Here is a 15,175-nt window from a genome sequence, read left to right as displayed (position 1 = left end):
CGGAAGACAGAGATGGAAGTTTCAGCTCTAAGGGTGGCAGGGAGTGAGTTCGAGTTTCGGTGCAATATAGGAGAAGCCTAGACCTCCCGCTGCGGCTCTTTATGCGTGTTATGTGTAGCTGGTTGGTGTACTGAGCTCTGGTGGGGCGAGTGGATGTGGTCCTTGATATTGCTTCAGATGGGTATGCTGAAGCTGTTTTGTTGATGCACCTGTGAGTGATGGTGAGGATTTTCAGAGTAATACGTTCTTTGACCTGGAGCCACCGTGCTTCACGTCTGGCGTGGGATATATGGTCTCTTCTAGGGATGCTCATGGCAGCTCTGAGGGCATTATTTTGTGTGGTTTGCAGTCTGTGAATGTTTCTGCCCGAGGTGCCAGTTGAAAGGGCGTTGCAATAATTGAGTTTGGCTCCTATAGTTGCTCTAGCTATGGCCAAGCGGTTGGGGGTTGATAAGTAGGGTTTAATGGCATTGATGAATTTGGTGCTCAACGCTGATGCAGAGGCTATGGCGCTGACTTGTTTGTTCATCGATAGATTTGCAAACTCAAGCCTCGGGGGAAGAAGCCACGTCCGAGGAAGAAGAAAATGCCATCAGGATTTCTTTCCGGCACTTTCAATCTAAACCTCTAACGGGAGCAACAAAGTGACACTCCCAAACCTAATCTGAACAAATTGTTTAGCCTAATGATTTGCTCGTAGCACTATGTTAGGACAGGAATGATTCTGTCTCACTCCTGCTGCTATCACGACTTTGTTTTTTCCTTTTTTCAATTTCCTTCTATGCATGCTTCCCCTTCCACCCCACACCACCGCCCTAATTTGAGACCTACATGTCGTATGATTAAGGAATATGAATGTATAAAAAGGTGTGTGTCTTTTCCTCATTTGCTTTTCATTTTTATGCCTTTAATGATTACAAGCAATTTTTTGTTTTGATGCTTTTATGTTGCTAATACAGAAATAATTTGTACTTTTCTACATAGACTGTGTGACTTTCTCTTTTTTTCTTAACGCCAGGTATCCCGCTTGTTTAGTCAATAGGACTAGAGGTGACATTAATCGAAGCATTGATTGCAACAATGTTGGGTTAACTAAGGGTAGGACATGGAATAATATTTACCCACCCGTTTTCCCAAAATACAAACCTATGGCACAGCAACACTCTCAATTCTATGATTCATCAATAGATTTGCATCAATGTGAACACCTAGAGTCTTGACAGAGGATGATACGGAGATGGTTGAGTTGTCTATATTGAAGTTGTTGTATTGGCGGCTTAGTTTCGATAATGTGTTTGTCTGGCCCAGGATGATAATTTCTGTCTTCTCCCCGTTAAGACAGAGGCCATTGATTACCATCCAAGCTTGGATAGTTGCATAGATGTTGTGAAGGGCCGTGGTGTCTTGGTGATAGAGTCCAGATAGGGGTAAAAGTAACACCCATGGAGTCAAGTAGGTCGAAGAGGGGTTTTGTGAAGAGGTTATAGGGGGTGGGGGGCTGTACAAGATCCTTGGGGGACACCACAGTTTATAGTGGTAGGGTCTGCGTTAGCTGTGTCGGAGTAGACCTTCATGGCTCTTCCTTCAAGGAAGGAAGTGATCCAGGATGCTGCTTGTTTAGAGAAATGGGCTGCATGGGTGAGGTGGGTGGTGAGTGTTTGGTGCTCTACCAGGTCAAAAGTAGCTGATAGATCGAGGAGGAGGAGCAAGGCAGGTTTGCCTTTGTCCATGATCTGTGAGATTTGATTTTTTAGGTCTAATAAGGCGGATTCTGTTCCATGCCCGACACGGAAGCCAGATTGTCTTTTGCCTAGTATGGAGTTAGCTTCTATGTATGATTGGATCTGGATGTGAGCTGCTTTGTCCAGGATTTTTAGGAGGAACGGGACTGTCGTTATCGGTCTGTAGTTGTTGGGTTGCGCTGGGTCAAGTGTGGCCATTTTTAGAAGTGGCCGCACCAAGGCTTCCTTGAGATTGTTTGGGACAGTTCCTGTTTGGAAAGATGCGTTAATGAAGGCAGTAATCAGGGGTGCTAGGTCATTGGCGCATTCCTTGATGATTTTGGGAGGGCAAATGTCTGCTTTGCTGAGGGATGGTTTGAGGTTTTTGATGAGATTAAGGACCTCGGGTTCAGTGACGTTCCTGAAGGAGAATTGAGCGCGATTGAGATTACTACTCTTGTCTTGTGTAGGGCGGTTGGTTTTTTTGGTTTGGGAGGGCTTTGCAGTGGTTTTGGATTTTGTTCTGGAGGAGTTTTATTTTGTTGAGCATGGCGGACTGAATGCAGGCACACCAGGCTTTGTCTTTAGTTATCTCGTCAGCGGTAGCCGGAGGAGTGACTCATTCATTAAAGATTGCGAATAGTTCTTTAGCTTGGGAGTTGGCCTTTGAGATCCTATCATTGAAGGTGTTGGATTTTGCTGCTAAAATGTTTTTTTTTATATTGGAGGGCTATTTGTTTGAAGAGGCTCTTATTTAGATCACTCGGATCAGTTTGCCAGTTTTTAAGCGACTGCCGCTTTTGAGCTCAGAGGGTTTGGAGTTCTTCCGAGAACCAAGAGGTGCAGTGAAATTGATTTTTTTTTCTTTCTTCTTGCTTTCAAGTGGGGCTATAGAGTTTATGGCATTGGTGAGAGTATCATTGAAGACAGCTGATAGTATATTTGGGTCCTGAGAGAAAGGTGGTGCTAGGCAGGGGCTTTGAAGGTGGGGACGCAAGTTGTCTGCGTTGAGTTTTTTAGAACTTCTTATTGTGGCAGGTGGTGCGTGGGTGAGAGTCTTAGGTTTAGGTTTAGGGTTGGTGGGAGATGAGGAATTCGATGCATGTGTGGTCCATCCAAGGAAGGGCGGTGTTTGAGGTAATGTTGGATGCACAGTTGTGATCCATGACCCAGTCAAGGGTGCGGCCTTTGGAGTGAGTAGGGGTGAGGACTCTTTGGGAGAAACCTAAGTCTGCGAGTTCTTTAGCTAGGGTTGCAGCGGATTTATCCTCAGGATCATTGTATCCTAAATTTAAGTCTCCTAATAGAAGGATTTTGGAGGACATTTTAATGTTGTTGCTGAGTCGATGGGAGAGGTGGTCTTGGAAGTCAGTTGTAAGATATGAAGTCATTGTAAGATAGTTTGTGCTGGGTCTAGAAAGTTACAAGTGTAAGTAAAGTCAATTTCACTTCACTGCTCTTGGAAACAGTAGTTTATCCAAGAGAATGTATTTAAACCTTGGGGAAATCTGAAAGACTTCCCTGTGCCACTGCACTGAAGGTGCCGTGTGACACAATGTAAAAAGATGCCTATGTAGTTTGTCAGACTCCACAACCAAAGGAAACACAGAGTACAAAATCACATTAAAATACATGAGAGAGTGGGGAAAAAGGGTCTCACTCTCTCCAGTTAAAAATTCAAGTCCTCAAAATCCAACAAAGTAGCTGGGGTCTCTAAGGTTGAGAGGAATTGGCACATTTCTGAGAATTCTCCCTAACACAAATGATGAGGGTGGGAGAGAAGGCACTCACTGCATACGTCAAGATAAAGAGAGCATGATTGTGGAGGAAAAAGTGAGATGCTCAAAACTTCTATGAGAGAAAGAGCAAAGTTGAAGGTGGAAAATTCCAGGCCCCTTACTAGAGAAGACCGTGAGGATGAATTAACAGCCATGTTCTTTTGTCTTCTGAATGTTAATTTAATGGCGAAGAGCATGTGTTCCGTTCACTTTTATCAACTGTCCCCCATCATGTATACGTGGCTTCAGAATGGATATATGGTGATATTTTATCATTTTCATACAGCCACCAACCCATTTCCTGTTGTAGAACCTTACAATAATCAACTTAAATGTGCTCTTGTATGGACAATAGAACTCAAATTATTTTGTTTTTTTATCAAGTTCTAGTTGTTTGTAGGTTCTTGAATGATTTTCAGATTTCAAATTAAGAAGGTCAAACCAAACCTGGTTTGTACTGGCTCATAATCTTGTTTAAGGAGACTAGTCCAGAAATTATTACAGTTTATATGAATGTGAATCTACACCTCATGTTTCTTGCTGTCAAACCACTTTCACTTTTTCTTAATTCAAGGGTGAAATATGAATTTGTTCAATGACCACGACAAAGACGCATCTAAATCTTTAATTGCAATCAGAACAGTTGTGATGGGGAGGTAAGTCACGCTCAAGTCCCAAGAGTAGTCATTCAGTAAACAATCAGTATTGTCCTAATACGAATGTTTCCACAAGCAATAATTCTGTCAATAAAGATGTTTATTCACAGTATTGGACAGCCGACACATGTTTCGACCTACGGGTCGTTGTCAAGGCTATATTGGTCCCATATTATAATATAGTAAAAAGGAAAGAGTACATCAAAATTATCACAAATAAGAATGACTCTGTGATTCTGCGCCAAGTGTTTCATAGTTGATTGGGTTTTATTATAGAAAACATTTTTTGTGTTTTAGTTTGATCCACCTTGGTTCACTGTAATTATATTACAAGCCCTAATGAGAAATGTGTTTTCGGCTTAAAAAAGCCTTTTTCAAATCTGGGCTTTTCTGAAATACAACAAATTGTCCACCAATTCATGGTTCCCCCAAACACATTGATAAGTAAAACAATATACATTAGTCAAGAAGATTCATAAAGATGCATACGTAATTAAGACAGAGATTAAGGATGGGTAAATGGGAGGAATACATGGGTGGTGAAACAAAAGAAATTTAATTGCAATTATTCATACGCAAGTGTGGACCGGAAGGTAGATAAAGGAAAAAAGAACAATCCAAATCCAAGATACAATGAAGTGGACAAAAATACAAAAGCAAATCAAAAAACATAAAACAATGAAACAAAATAAAATAAAATGGAGAGAGAGAAAAAATGCATTCTATTAGTAATCTATGCCAAATACTCCCTTCTTAAATTATGATTGGGTATTCTTTAAATAGCGGGTGACTTACCCAGGTTGCATACAAAATATATGTATTCACTCAATGCGGTTGTTGAAAATTCTTTATTGGGTCATATCCCAAACTTTCTTCCTGCCAATTGTATAAAGAGAAATCGTCACTACCAATTTTATATATTTCATTATTAGCCTGCCGTGGATTCCATGGTCATTAGTTATATTATCTGGAATATGCGGTCTTAAGTTCGCGATACACTCGATCGCGTGCACATTATATAAAGTCGATTGAAAAAACAACTTTGTAGTGATTTCAGCCTCATAATAGGTTATTGGTAATGTTGAGAGCGAAAAAACAGTACAATTCCTAGTCTCCCGCGTTGGCTCCGAAATCGTTGTTTAGGACGCCGTCGCCATCTTGGAAACCATAGTTATAGCGGTTTCCATGGCAACACGGCATCTCTCCGCCATTTTGATTACTTTGTTACTTACGTGTTGCCATATCAACCACATATTCATGGCCAGTGTACTTGTGACTGCTCGATTATGTGCAATAATTCAGAGTCGATAAACCTAGTAAAAGTATTAGCTGGTTTACTAATCTTAACTAGTCCACTATGTTAAATCAGGATTTTCATCATATTGAAATTCTGTGTTATCAAACTTTTCTTGGCTGCGCTGCGATTTTTATCCGAATTTGAAGGTGCTCCATTTTATCGCTTGTTAAAATGATCATTCAATAATGTTGATCTCGATTTACGCTGACTCTTTATTTACTTGTATACTGATTTATTCTCGATTTCAACGCCATTTTATGAAACGTTATTGACAACATTATTGTGGCAACATTACGTGCCAACTGGTGAGACTATTCTCAATATGTTAATGTTACATTAGTAATGGACTGATGGTATCTGAGTATATACCCCTTATTATGTGAGTACATTTTCATATTCTTCTGATTCTAATATTCCGTGCCGCACCACTATGGCGTGCCGGCTGTTGAGCTTACTCTCTATACAACACTGTGCAATTGATTACAAAGTGATATTCCAACAACAAAATAAGTGACAAATCGTACATTGCGAATAATTTTACAAGGTTGAGCAATAAAAGTAATCAGAAAGCACATACCATATACCAGTTGCCGGAAAGAGGATTCAAGCAAGTGCCGGTGAGCGTTGATAAATCAAACAATATATAGGAGAAAACAAAAAAGAACAGAAACCATTGTAGGTCATGGGAATTAACAGGCCCAAGGCAAATGTTGAATAAATACATCCTAAATCCCTAGAACACGGTCTACTATTGATCTTAAAATCAAACTAATACAGTTAGAGGATATTTGGTTACATTCGTATTAGGACAATACTGATTGGTTACTGAATGACTTTTCTTGGGACTTGAGCGCAACTTAACTCCCCATCACAACTGTTCTGATTGCTACTATTTTCCAACTCTGGTGGATGAGCTGGAAGGTTGAGATTGGTCGCTGCCAATCCACACTAAGAAAGCTTCTATATTTTTTTTATTTAGCTTATTTATCTTAAGAGTGGTCAATAGTGCACAGTACCTGTATATTGAATCCACTATTTTCATATCTCATTAAATCTTTAATTGCTTGTGTTTTTCTTTTCATGTTTTAGGTTACTCTCCAACAATCAAAGGCCAGCTTTTACATGTTGATACCACAAGTAGTATGCAATATCGCACTCTAATTGAAGCTGAAATGTTAGCTGTAAGTGGCATACTGCATTTGAAATGTTTTTTAAAATGTTAGCATATCTGTTACGATTCATCTTGCAAGTTCCAGGTCCCATCCACCATTTCCAATAACGTGCTATTAATAATTAGAATACGGCTGACACTTAAAATAGTGGCCCAGGTTATAACCATGTTGGAAAGACATACAAATAAGCATTTGTATCCTTGTTTCACTATGTAAACGCAACATCTTTGGCAAGTTAATTATGTCTAATTTTTCAATATTCTGTATGTATAGGTCAACTGAGGTTATTGAAAAAGTTTGAATATTTTTTTTAAGAAAATGTACAGATTGTAGCATTAGGACGTATTTCCTTTGCCTCGGTGGAGAGGTATTGTTTAGGTGCCCAAGATGTAATATAATAATTACCTTCCTATCCTTCTCCAACATGCTTAGCTTGTTTCTGAGGTTCATTGTGAAGGGCACCCATGTTCAGCCCTCCGCTACCTTCAAGATACCCAAAGTGCGATCTACTTGGAAAGATCCTGGTGATTAGGAGCAGCACTTTGAAGATGAGGCAGAATAAATGTCCTCCATCTAAGTCATCCAATGACTACCAATAGAAATGACATTCCAAATCATAGGACCTTCAACTAGACTAGTCAAAGACTTGACACTACATCTGCAGGTGGGAAAAGATGGTCATAGTGTTTTGGTATTTTGGTAGAGACACTTCATAAACCAAAACCAGTTCCACAAACAATTCCCATAAGGGAACAAGTGCAAAAACAGCTGACAAATGAAATGCTCTATCCTCCCACAATGAAACATTTATATTTCAGGATTTAGAAGAAATATAGACCACCACCACAAGACAGAAAAAACATGTTTTGCAACTTTTATCCACTGATGTCATTGGGACCCCCAACTATTTGCTGTACCTTGAACCCTTGCCTGAGTTTGGAGCCAAGTAAAGAGACTTTACTTTTCTCCAAAATTAGGCAAGGGCCCTCATTATGACCCAGGCGTTAAGTGTTTAACGACGCCGTAAAAGGCTGCAGCGCCGTTAAACACCTAGCGCCTAATTTCGAGGTACCTTTGCGGGACCCGACCTTACCAGCCGTTAAAGTAGGGACCCGCAAAGGGACCTTGGTGCTAATTACGGTACCACAATTTGCGGTACCGTAATTACCGCCTTCCCCATTCCCATTGAACCCTATGGGGCAAAAATGGGAATGGGGAAGCGCCATGGCGGCATGGGGAATTACCGCCCACCAACCTCGAAATGGGGTGGTAATTCCCCATTCCACCATGGTGGACTCCGGCATGGACCATGGTGCTAATAGCACCATGGTTTAGCGCCGGAGTCCTAATGAGGCCCAAGGTTTCAATGAACTGAGCAAGGTAAGTGAAGCAAAAGGACTTTACTTACCTTGCTCAACCCATTTATTTTGGGAGGCACTTGCCATTCCATAAGGTTACCAGTGCAGGGAGACTGTGTCCCATTTCCTGTGTTATAATGTAGCACACATCACCTTACAGTGGAGTGCTGCAGGAGTACTTTGTAACCCTTTTCCCTCTGTTTTTAGTAACGTACTGGTTTGCCTTTTTGAAGTGCCTGATGTGACAAATCGTGTGTGAAACCACAGGGAAACAAGAAGCCAACCTGACAAGCGAAGGAGAGGGTCTCAGCCTATTAGGCCCCCTGGTGACGTTATCCTTAAACAATCCAGTTAACTGGGAAACCGGCAGACCAGGGAGGGGGACCGAAGATCATTACTGGAACGTTCATACTCGTCTCAGTCGAGATAAAGTGTCAAGAGTAAATGAAGAGCGTCTGAATAATTACTGGAACACTCAGTTAGGGAGATTCATAATTTGTATGTTTCATTCCCTCTCGTAGTGAGACCCCCAGCACTTCTTGCTGGACTTCTGGACCTTTTTCTATCCTGAATGTGTAGATCCTTTTTCCAATTCATTCTTGTTGCTCTGACTTTTGGAACTCTGTTCTCTGTGTTTTTCCTTGACTCTGGAGTCTACTTTCCTCCATATCTTTTTAAATGCATCTTTATTTTACTTTTGCAGTACACAGTTCCTTATCGGCAGTGTTGCTTCGGAACCCCTTGGGTTCTCCTTTGAGATTTCTTTTGCTATCCTAGAGTAACTACAGTTCTTAAGGATAGAGGGATACGTTATATCCTTCTTAAACTTGATACTATGAGAGATTAGCACACACCACCCTATGTGGAGTGCTAAGGGGATACCTAGTACCCCCATTTTTTAGTTGCATATACAACCCTCTAGCTATGGCTGACATTTCTAGCATGGTTGTTCTTTGTTAGCCCTTCTTCTGCCATTCTGCTAGGAGGGGGCGGGCGGAGGGAGGGAGGGAGGGAGGGAGGGAGGGAGGGAGGGAGGGAGGGAGGGAGAGGGAGGGAGAGAGGGAGAGAGATGTGTGTGTGTGGGGGGGAGGGTGTGTGTGTGTTTTCTCGTTCTCAAGCAGGAGAGGAGTTTTTCACTCTGCTACTCTTTGTCTGCCTGAATGGAACCAGTGCCCACCGGGGGGGGGGGCTGGCTGTCTTGATTCAAGTCACCTGCCACTTTCTGTAAACTGCTGAGAGAAATTGCAGAATTTGTGCTGAAACTGAATAAAAGACGAGGTTCCTGAGGTGAAAGGCAAGTCAACCACTGGAAACTGAAGTAACCGAAGAAGAAGACGCGATACCTGCAAACCCTTTGCAACATTGTGAAGCGACCACTGCTGTCCTGACCCTGTTTTCAATGCGGCAGTGGAACTCTGAAGAGGACGATTTCTTCCGTTTGGCTGGTGGGACCAACCAGCCCTGAGACGAACTACAATTGGAGCCATCTCCTGTGACTTTCCAGAGCTGCAGGCCGCGAATACCAGGAGACCTCGGACCCATTTGTAGTGCAACGTCTTGCTGAGGCCAAATCCGTCCAAGTGTTTGTGAGCACCAGGCGAGCCTCCAGAGACACAATCCGACTCATTCAAGTCCCCTCACCAGAGTGCAGGAATCGAAGAAGATTGACCGTGCGAATCTCGTCCTTTGTTGGTGCTGAAGAAAAGGCACCAAAACCGCAGACTGACCAGAGAAGCTGAAGAAAACCGGGCCAGAGGTCCCCTCTCGAGGCTGCTGATGAGACCACCCGTTCATTGTCCTGCCTTTCGTCACCAGACCAAGGAATCCGGAGACCGGGACCAGCGCTGTTACATCGAGGAGAATCCAGCCACAACCACTTCTTTGAACCTAAGGTACTGTGGGGTGAAAAGGTATTGCCTACCTTAATCCGAGAAGTCGCTCCTGAGCATGGAGTACACGAAGAGGTGTCCTGTCCACTCTTACCTCTGATCCAAGCTGTTTGCTTGTGTACCTTTTACCAGTCCTTTCACAGGGTCCCAACTGTTGTGTGAAGTCTTCAAGTATCCTTTCCTAGAGGCTAGAAGTATCCTAATAAACGTTTGCTGTTTCCCTGCTTCGTAACACTTTGAGCCCTCTCCAAACTGACTTTTGCTGCTAGTTAGGATTTGGACTTTAAAAGCGTTAGTTTGCTCCAACACTGTCTCTATAAGACTTTATCTTATGTGGGTGTGCTTACTAAATGTAATTACTGTATTTCTTCTGTCTTGTGCAAGTGCACGGTAGAACCGATAATACGGTAGAACTGTCGGTGTCAAACGCTGTAACAATTGTAACCACAAGCAACTACAACTTTGAAAAGTATCTATAAGTAATCCTATGTGTATTGATTTAAAGTGCTAAGTATTTTAAGACATTTCTTGTGTAAATATAATAAATATTTTTTTTTCTAATGCTTGTGAATCTGCTTAGTCATATGCTGTGCATATAGTCTGACATCTAGTGGTAATCGCAGAGTATTGCATCTTGTCTTTTGAGGATTGAAAGGGCACATCGACATGGGCATGCTTGTAACACTATCTCTAATGTGACGTGTAGTGTACCCAAAATCCCTCACACGCAGAGGTCCCTCCGATTGTTTTTTTCCGACCAGCTAGCTGGTCGCCTTATGCGGAGCTCTAAAATTGCTAAAATATATTTCTTTGTCCACGACCTCCAGTCATTTAATACTCGCCATTCTTTCACCGACGACTACTTTACAGCAAACGCCGAAGATCGCTGAAACGACTGCAGATTTCGGCGGCTGGTGCTCCGGTTGACGCTGTTGACCACGTGGTATTGGACCTCCAGCCAGGCCTATACAGTAGGGAGAGTGGGGCCCGGGGTTCTGATTCTTTTGTAGAATGCATTTCCTTCTCCCCTCTCTTTTCCCTGTTGGTATCACTGTCGCTTTTAACTCGAGCTATGGACAGGACACCTTTTAAATTTTGCCCTTCTTGCAACGGCAAATATCCCTGGAAAGACACACATCAGAGGTATAATAAGTGTCTCCCTCGAGATCATAACGAGCAGTCCTGCAAGTCCTGTCGACTTTTACGTCCGAAGACATTAAAATATCGATGGGTCAAACGGTGGGCCTGCCTATGCGATGCAGCAGGACGAGAGTAGCTCCCCCGTCGGCACAGGCGCCTCGAGTGATGAAGTAAGCGACAGCCATGGCTCCGACCAGCAGGCCATTGACCTATCTACGGAACAGCCAAGTTCCAAGATGTCTGTCCCGGCAGGCAGACCACTGGTTCTGCTATGGGGAAACTACATCTTGGCGACAAGGACTCAAGCACATCGCGTAAAGGAAAGCACACAACCCCCCGAGCCTCCTCGATGGACTCATCGGGATGGCCACATACTCCAACAGGTACGCCGAAACTCTCGACGGAACCCACCGGTCCTCAGGATTGGCCGCCTCCCCGCAACCGTCCATATGGCATGTGTCTGGGCAACAAGGTCAGAAGGGCGTCGGCACCAAACACCACAGGAGCGCTGAGACGCCTCATAAGAATGTGTCGATGCCAAAGGTTTCGGCAGTGCCGAAAACCACGATGAATACGTTGGGCCCATCGAAATCTCCCAGATACGCCAGAGATCCATGAGAGCCTCACGAATATCATCTTGGCGGATAATAGGCCTAAGCACACATCAAAAGACACGTCCAGAAGGTCGGGAAGAATGTTCTGAGGGTTCTCAACTCCTATCTAAGACGGTCAGACAGATCCCGACTGCCTACAGACCCAAGTCCTCAAGAAGAGTCCTTTTCCCCTCCAGACCCCTCTGGCTCATCCTTATCGACCAGGGATAGGTTTGAGGGGTATATGAACAAGCTCTCCAAGTTAGTTGACTTTTCTGAAAAATTCATCACCCTTAAAAGGCCAAGAGAGGAAGACTCCTACCCTATGATGTCCAAATTTAAAAAAGATTCCAGTCAGACTCCTCATGATGAGGTGTTTGACCTAACAGAGCCAAAAGATGTCCGTCATGACCCCTATGACCAGGGGGAGGATCTCTTTTATAAGACTATAGACCCCTCTCCATCTTGATGAACAACCAGTGGGCGAGGCACCAGACTGTCACCCTTCACTACCCCTGATCCAGACACACTGTGAACCTCCTATAAGACAAGCCTCTCCCATTGATGACCAGATGGCATTCAATACTATCCTTAAGAAAGCAGCTGAACACTTTCAGATTGCCACTCAAGAGGCGCATTAGGGAGAATTCTCAAAAATGTGCTAATCCCCTTCACATTAGAGACCCCCAGCAACTTTACTGGATTTTGAAGACTTGATTTTTTTTTTACCTGGAAAGAGTGTGAGCCTTTTTTCCCACTCTTTCATGTATTTTGATGTATGTTTTACTCTTGTGTTCTTTGATTATGGAGTTTTAAGATAACTCCATAGGCATCTTTTCATGTGTGTTACACAGCACCCTCTGTGCAGTGACACGGGGATGTCTTTTTAGACTCCCCATAGGTTTAAATACCTTCTCTGGGATAAACTACTATTTCCCAGAGAATGTAAGGTTAAATTGACTTTACTAGTCTTTTTAAATTCCTAGACCCAGCACACACTATCTTCCTGTAGAGTGCTGGAGGGGCTACCTAGTATCCCCTGTGTCTATGAACTCATGTAGCAGTCAAATGCTACCCCTTTCTATCAAAATGGCTGGTGGCAGTTGTTTTACAATGAACTACCATGATTTTTCCCGACCGCGAACACCAGTAGCTAAAAATCGCGGGAGCCATGTTTTTCAAGATGGTGCCTTAAACCCATTTGTTTAAACGGGTCCCGGTCGTCTTTTTTCACCATTTCTTTTTTGAAAGGTCCTTCTAGTGTTTGTCTCTGCGCGCCAAACCAGGTTGGGTCCCTTTGTTTCTGTGCCTTTGGCGGGCTTCAGGACTGAAGACCGCCTCTGGCGTCTGAGTGTCTGGGGTGGGCAGGAAGTGAGGGAGGTGCCCAAAACTCCCTGTGCTTAGTCTTCTAGGAGACCCAAATGCACTCTAGCGTGATTGGCTGGCTGACTGTCCGGCAACGACAGCCACCCTGCTGGGTGAGTGGCAGCTAGGCTGGAATGAATGGGAGAAAACTGTTTAGAAGCCGAGTCTCCCGGACTGTAAAGCAGAGTCGACCACTGGAACGAAGGAACCGAAGACGAGCTGGAAGAGGACGACTGCTGCAACTCATGGACCATTGGTTTGCCTGGTGAAGCCCTGCTGCAGGTCCGAATTGCCAAGTTCATCTCGACAGAGAAGCCCCTTCAAGGACGATATCTTCCTTTTGAGTTGTTGGGACCAATCAACTCGTAAGCTACATAGATACCATTCTCGCAGCTGGTTAGGATTAACCCGGGGAAAGGACACCAGCTTGTGTGCTTGAATTACAGCTAATCGAACTGAAGTGACTCCATTTTGTCAGCGTTTTCCGACAATCCCGTGCATTGCAGGAGTCCCCCGACGTCCTCCCTCTTGTCCCCACAACTGAGGCCCAGGAACAGTGAGATCTGCAGGAACTGCCAGGAACCAACATCTCTCGCGGTGATAGTTCGTGGAACTTTCCCAACCCGCAGGCCTAATCAGCTTGTGACCCAACCTATGATTCTTTTTCGTACAAACTACGTCTGAGAACTTTGGCAAAGACTTTACCGTTTACTTCAAGAACTGCTCTTTCCTATCCAAGACACTAGTCCATTGACTTTGGACTAGCCCTATTGAACTGAATCGAGTCCTCTAGTGAACTAAAACTATTTGCACTGCCTAAGAAAATATTTGTGATCTATTCTGCTAATTTGTGCCTTTTTACTCCCATTGAAAGTAACTGAAATGCCATTTTGCTCCTATTTCAGGGGAGCCTCATTTGTTCAGAAACTTATTGGTTTGATATTGAAGTGTGTTTGTGCATAATATTAAGTTGCCTCTTTCTAGTGAATGTTTTCTAAATGTGTAATAAATTAATAAGTGTTTTACCAAGAAAAGTGTAAGTGTCTACTTGAACCACTGTGATTGTAAGACCTCTGTGTAACCTCTTGTACTGCTCACATTGCCTCTTGAGATAATCCTGGCTGCTCAGCTCGCTACCACAAACAGTGTAGTACAGACTTATACCAAAGGTAGATTTTTGCTTACACCTGTAGTCCTAATTGTATGTGGTGGTCCCAGAGGGTACTGCATGCAATTCTGCCTATCAAGGCGGTACAGGACCCCAACTTCGTAGACGATATTTTGAAAGAAAAATCGCCCTCGAGTCAGGCGATACCTCTGTTGAACTCCATCAAACAGCGCATCGCCCCCTCTTTCTTGACTCCATCACAGATAAGAGCAGTAAACCCACAAAGAGAGCAGGGGTACCCTTGTCTACGACTGAGGCACCACCAGACAATGATTGCAAGAAGTTGTATGCCCTGGGGAAGCGCATTACATCGTCAGCAGCCTTATTCCACCAGGATAGCTAACAACACCACATTGCTGGCTAGTTACTGCGATGTCAAGTGGAATTTGCTCCAGGAGGGCCTGAAGGAAATCCCAGAACCAACAGGATCACGCCTACTGGCAGTTGTGTCGGAGGGAAGGCAGGTCAATCAAAACACCCTTAAAAACACCCTGGATGCTGCAGAAACAGCAGGACGAACACTGGCCACAGGTACCTTGCTAAAAAGACACATATGGTTAAAGAATTTGGGATTTAAGCCTGAAATCCAGGCATCCCTCATCAACAAGCCTGTAGAAGAAACTAACCGGTTTGGAAAGGCAGTGGATGAGGCTTTAGAGACTGCAAAAAAGGAACATGAGACCTTAAAGTCTCTTATCCAGGTTACCCAAAGACCCTATCAGCAGGGAGGGGGGTAGCTCTTGCCGCTTCTTTCGGGGACAATCCTTCCCACGCTACCCTCACAATCAGTACGGAACGGGAAATACATCTTGGTCCTCAGGACAAGGGGCAGCTACCACAAGCCACGTTCGCAGCCATGGGTGCCATTTTTGTCAAGGCCCGGTCTTCTTATTTTGACATTTTCTTTGTGTAAAGGTCCTTCTTGAGATTTACTCTGCGCGCCAAACCAGGATTGGTCCCTTTGTTCGTTTTGTCTTTGGCAGGCTTCACGAGTAAAACCCATCTCTGGCTCCAGGGTGTCTGGCGGGGGCAGGATGT

General features: G+C 43.8%; 1 protein-coding gene across 11 annotated transcripts in view; it reads left to right on the top strand.

Moving 5' to 3' along the window:
- Positions 1-15,175, top strand: part of BLTP1 (bridge-like lipid transfer protein family member 1) — a 2,946,455-nt gene that overhangs the window by 296,891 nt on the left and 2,634,389 nt on the right. For all 11 annotated transcript variants that reach the window (XM_069631149.1, XM_069631145.1, XM_069631146.1 and 8 more), the window contains exon 13: positions 6,542-6,633. In XM_069631149.1, coding sequence (XP_069487250.1) covers positions 6,542-6,633 — 92 coding nt within the window. The remainder of the gene's footprint in view (positions 1-6,541; positions 6,634-15,175) is intronic.

The sequence above is a fragment of the Ambystoma mexicanum genome, chromosome 6q, assembly GCF_040938575.1.
Source record: "Ambystoma mexicanum isolate Mex_15411 chromosome 6q, UKY_AmexF1_1, whole genome shotgun sequence".
Classification (NCBI taxonomy): domain Eukaryota; kingdom Metazoa; phylum Chordata; class Amphibia; order Caudata; family Ambystomatidae; genus Ambystoma; species Ambystoma mexicanum.
Note: the sequence above shows the minus strand (reverse complement) of the source record. Positions and strands in the feature narration are given on the sequence as shown.